The sequence below is a fragment of the Juglans regia genome, chromosome 11, assembly GCF_001411555.2.
Source record: "Juglans regia cultivar Chandler chromosome 11, Walnut 2.0, whole genome shotgun sequence".
Classification (NCBI taxonomy): Eukaryota; Viridiplantae; Streptophyta; class Magnoliopsida; order Fagales; family Juglandaceae; genus Juglans; species Juglans regia.
The window spans coordinates 11,449,915-11,455,504 of record NC_049911.1 but is presented as its reverse complement, the minus strand read 5'-3'; the positions used below and the strand labels follow the sequence as shown (position 1 = coordinate 11,455,504).

The following is a 5,590-nucleotide window of genomic DNA, read 5'->3' as shown; positions in this document are numbered from 1 at the left end:
CCTACCTCTCCAAACCGGGCTTCGTGCAACACCTAGTGCGGTTGAGTACATTTCCCACTTAAATTAAGCTTTGCGCTCGCACTTAGTACGGTTGAGTACATTCTCACCAAACGGAGCTCCGCGCTCGCACCTTGTACAGTCGAGTACATCTCTCATCTGACTCTCCAATTTGAGCTCCACACTCGGAAATCTTTATCGCTAAACACAAACAAATAGAAAACTGGGGACATGATCCTAGAATTTATTTTTCTATATTTTTCTACAAACGATCTCTTTTGTTGTTGAATTGGAGATTCTCAATGACTTCTTGTTGAGCAAATCGACCTTAAGAATTGCAGGCAATTGAAGGGGTAAAAATAGTAGGCCTAGATAAACCAAGTCTAGCCCATCAAAGGGCCAATATCAGGAGGCAAGTGGGAAGAGATAAGGAGGGGACAAGAAAAAGCAAATGTCAAATGGGAAGAGGAGAGGGAGGAAAAAGAGAGAAAAAAGAGAAATGAGAGAAAGCAAGTCAGACATGCAAGGGGGACGAGAGCACGGAACTCATCTTCAACCTTAGAACAAGAGCTCCAAGATATTATTTTCTCTAGAAAAGAGGTCTCTGACCACAATTGTACAAAGAGAAATGAGAGACCACGAGAGATTGTAAAATACTTATATTATAGTGGATTTTCTCTCCGAGTGACCCGGGGATGTAGATCCTGCACTGAACCACATAAATCTGTGTCTTCATCTCTATTTATTTTTCCTATATTTATTTTTTATTCACTACTATAAATGTATGTATGAGCACCGTACCACCACTCCGGACCACCATCGTGGGATTCAAACCACCTCATCTAGTCTTGGACTACCTTAGTAGGCCGAGAATGATTCTTTCTTCCGTTTTGACCTGTTGTGCGATTTTTGGCATTAGTACAGATATAATATAAATCTCATAATATTTATTGAAAATTCTGTCTGGAAACTCACACAAATAATACTCATTTATAAATTTATTTCTCTTCCGTTTGAAATTTTCGGATAAAAACTCTAGAGCACCCAAATTCATCGACCCTCCATCTTCGAATTTTAGAAGAGTTGTTATTCACTTGGTTTTGAAAATTACTAATTGACCAAAATCGGCCATTGTAAATTGAATTTGGAAAATTGATTCAATCTCTTCAACCATCCCCATTCAATTAGGAACTATACCCACAATGGATCATATGATCTGTTGGATCTTCAACTTAAGATATATATATCTTTTTCAATTTCACCAGAGTTAATTTGGTGCATGCTATCTCTGTCTAACAGTAGAGTTTCTCATCTAAACAGAGTTTTTTCTGATCATCCACCTCTCGAACTGGAAAATCTTTCTAAAACCAAAGCTGGTAATATTTATTCTCTTCTTTCAAATTTAAGAGATTGTTGACACTTCACTCTAATTTCCAGTCATGTATAAAAGCTTCATGGGGTTCAGATTGTTTTTGTTGGGGTTTAGTTCGTCTCTCTATTAGACTCAAGAGACTAATATTGGCCTGGAAATCTTGAAATACATCTGTTTTTGGTAATATATTTCAGAATCGTCAATATTTGAGGACTAAAAATACTTAGATTTTGAATTATCCTTCAAACATATTGTCCATCTAGCTATCTACAAAGTCATTTGTAAATTATGAAAAATATTGTAAAACCGTTAGATACTTAATTTTTATTTGTTTTCCTCTTAAAAAGTTGACATGAGATCAGGTAAATAATACTGTCACTAAGTATGGGACATGTACTAGTACTTGAGGAGAAGAGAAAGTTCTACGAAAAAGGCCTGGAAATTCAGGTTTGTTTGGTTGGGCCAAGAATTTAAATCGATAGAATTTAAAGAGACTCCAAAGATAGGTCCCACCAGCCAAAGGGTACATAAAATTTAAAGAGTTATTCGAAAGCTGGCTTTTATAGAATCCACAGAAACAGAACGAATTAACTAGCACATGTATGATCATCACGTCTAGCTATGTTTATGACAAAAACAGTGTGCGAATGTTACATCAATTACCGAGAATGAACCGACAGATCTCTAATTTAATACTCTATTAATAACTAATTAAGTTTTACAATATCCCTTAAGAACTGTCATGGGCACTATTACAACTTCAGTAGAAGTAGTCTAGTGAGAAACTACGAGGAAACTTCTGACCATAAGTTTATTATCTCTGCTAGCTTTTAGGATTACTCTGAATTACTAATTTCTAGTATCCCAAGACGCTATACTCTCTCACACTATCACAAACATTTTTCTCCGTTTTCAAGTCTGCTGCGATGGTTCGAACAACTGACCAAATAGCCACCCGTGTTCAAGAAGACCAGCCGGTGATCTCTAAGATGCACAAACGGAGGTGGCGGTTGGCTATCACAGCCATATACTTCACCAGGGTTCTTACTTCTTTGTCCAAGAAAATTCTTAACAAGACTGGTCCTCTCTTGCGCACCCTATCCTACGTTACCATCGATGTGCACCGCCTTAAGGAGAATTCTTCGCGCGAAAAACCGGCTTCATATTTTAACGTTGATCCAAAAATGTTTAGTGACATGGTAAGAGACAAAAACTTTGAGTCTTTGAGTCAGATTGGAGGGGTTAAAGATATTGCTTCAATTCTTCGAACTGAGGTAAGAGATGGTATTAATGGTGGTGAAACAGATCTTATCCAACGAAAGATTGTTTTTGGTGAAAATACATACCGAAATCCACCTGCAAAAGGCTTCCTTAGTTTCTTGTCTGCAGCTTTTAAAGATACAACTATTATTATACTTTTGGTATGTGCTGTACTATCTCTTACTTTCGGGATCAAACAACATGGCTGGAGAGATGGGTGGTACGAAGGCGGAAGTATCATTCTTGCTGTCATTATGGTTGTCTCTGTGTCAGCAGTGAGCAACTTTCGGCAATCAAGACAATTCGACAAGCTTTCAGAAAAGAGTAGTGATATAAGAGTGGAAGTTGTGAGAAATGGGAGGCGGCGGCCAATATCGATCTTTGAAGTTGTTGTGGGTGATATTGTGTACTTGAAGATTGGTGATCGGATTCCCGCAGATGGGTTGTTCTTGGAAGGGCATTCCTTGGAGGTGGATGAGTCTAGCATGACCGGAGAAATTGACCTTATTGAGATCTATGAAAGGAGTCCCTTTATGCTATCGGGCGCAAAGGTGACGGATGGCTTCGGTTTCATGCTTGTCACTTCTGTTGGCATGAACACTGCATGGGGTCGGATGATGAGTTCGACAAACCGCGACTTGAAAGAGGAGACGCCATTGCAAGCACGCCTCAGCAAGCTATCTTCATGTATTGGGAATGTTGGGTTCATGGTGGCTGCACTTGTTCTTGCAGTTCTCCTGATTCGATACTTCACAGGAAATACCAAAGATGACGGTGGAAATAGGGAATTCATTGGCACCAAGACAATGTTTGGTGACGTTATGAACGCAGTGGTGGGCATGATTGCTGCTGCTGTGATTATTATCGTTGTGGCTATTCCTGAAGGCTTGCCTTTGGCTCTTACTCTAACTCTGGCTTATTCTATGAAGCGGATGATGGCTGATCATGCCCTGGTCCGAAAACTATCTGCTTGTGAGACAATGGGCTCAGCCACAACCATCTGCACAGACAAAACAGGAACACTTACATTAAACGAAATGGAAGTCACAGAATTTTGGCTTGGAAAGGAAGCACTCAGGGATTATACTTCTTTTGATATGGCAAACAATGTTCTCAAGTTCTTGCATCAAGCGGTTGGTTTGAACACGGGTGGTATGATTTATAAACCACATTCTGCATCAATTCCAGAGATTTCGGGTAGCCCAACCGAAAAAGCAATACTTTCTTGGGCTGTGTTTAGTTTGGCAATGGATATCGAAGAAGTTAAGCAAAATTATGAGACAATCCATGTAGAGGCCTTCAATTCACTGAAAAAGAAAAGCGGAGTTTTGGTGAAGGAGAACGGTGAGAAGACTATTCATACCCACTGGAAGGGAGCTGCTGAGATGATACTAGCCTCTTGTTCAACTTATTACGATAGAGCTGGGATGCGGAAAACCATTGGCGAGGAAGAAAGACTACAGCTGGGGACTATTATTAAGAACATGGCAGCAAAAAGCCTCCGATGCATTGCCTTTGCCCACAAAGAAATGGCAGAAGAAGATGGACAGATTCTTGAGAAGCTTGAAGAAAATGGACTCACCTTTCTAGGGTTAGTTGGCTTGAAAGACCCATGTCGGCTGGAAGTCAAAACAGCAGTAGAATCTTGCAGAGCCGCTGGTGTTAACATCAAAATGATCACCGGTGACAATGTGCACACAGCAAGGGCTATAGCTATTGAATGCGGGATTCTTAATGTTGATGAGAATCTGGACCATGAATCTGTAGTAGAAGGGGTGCACTTCAGACATTACTCACCTGAAGAGAGACTGGAAAAGATCAATAAAATCCATGTAATGGCCAGGTCGACCCCCTTTGACAAGCTTCTGATGGTACAGTGCTTGAAGCAGAAAGGCCATGTAGTTGCAGTCACAGGCGATGGAACTAACGATGCGCCTGCTCTAAAGGAAGCTGATATTGGGCTCTCCATGGGAATCCAAGGAACTGAAGTGGCAAAAGAAAGCTCGGATATAGTAATTCTAGACGATAATTTTACCTCTGTAGAGACAGCTTTGAGGTGGGGAAGATGTGTATACAGCAATATTCAAAAATTCATTCAGTTTCAACTGACAGTAAATACTGCTGCCCTTATTATCAACCTTGTTGCGGCCATTGCTTCCGGTAAGGTTCCACTTACTGCAGTGCAGCTACTGTGGGTGAACCTGATAATGGACACCTTGGGAGCTTTGGCTTTGGCCACTGAAAAACCCACTAATGATCTCATGAAAAAGCCACCGGTTGGTCGATCTGAGCCACTTATAACCATAATCATGTGGAGGAATCTCATTGCCCAAGCTCTGTATCAAGTTACCATTGTACTGGTTTTACATTTCAAAGGAGTATCCATCTTTGGTGTAGACAAGAAGGTAAATAGCACCCTCATTTTCAATTCTTTTGTCCTCTTCCAAGTCTTCAACGAATTTAATGCAAGGAAACTGGAGAAGAAGAATATATTCACGGGTTTACTAACCAGCAAGATGTTTTTAGCAATAATTGGAATTACCATAGTTATTCAAGTGATTATGGTGGAGTCCCTGAAAAGGTTTGCCAACACTCAGAGATTGGATTGGGGGCAATGGGGTGCTTGCATTGGACTTGCAGCTTTGTCATGGCCAATAGGTTGGCTTGTCAAGTTCATTCCGGTTTCAATCGAGGATTGATGATGAAATCCAGTTCGGCTTGACTCTTAGTGATTGTACCCGTATGATATTGAACTTCGTTTCTCAACAAATATAATCTGTTTAATTAGTGCAACCAAATGGTTAATGTACTATTGTACGTAACGAAGAATTAGATAGTCTTAACTACTCTTGGATTCAAGAATTTCTATATCAATTGGCAGGCCTACTAAAGTGTGATTTGGATAATGAGTTGATATGAAAGATAAATAAAATATTGTTAGAATATTATTTTTTTAATATT

General features: G+C 39.9%; 1 protein-coding gene across 1 annotated transcript; it reads left to right on the top strand.

Moving 5' to 3' along the window:
- Window positions 1-2,307: 2,307 nt before the first annotated feature.
- Window positions 2,308-5,389, top strand: LOC108999593 (putative calcium-transporting ATPase 13, plasma membrane-type). Its single transcript, XM_035695576.1, has one exon. It carries the CDS (start codon window positions 2,359-2,361, stop codon window positions 5,326-5,328), a length of 2,970 nt encoding a protein of 989 aa, XP_035551469.1. The 5' UTR covers window positions 2,308-2,358; the 3' UTR covers window positions 5,329-5,389.
- Window positions 5,390-5,590: the final 201 nt, after the last annotated feature.

What these genes read in the sequence shown, in the direction of transcription:
- LOC108999593 (XM_035695576.1), top strand. Translation starts at nt 2,359, where the DNA reads ATGCACAAACGGAGGTGGCGGTTGGCTATCACAGCCATATACTTCACC.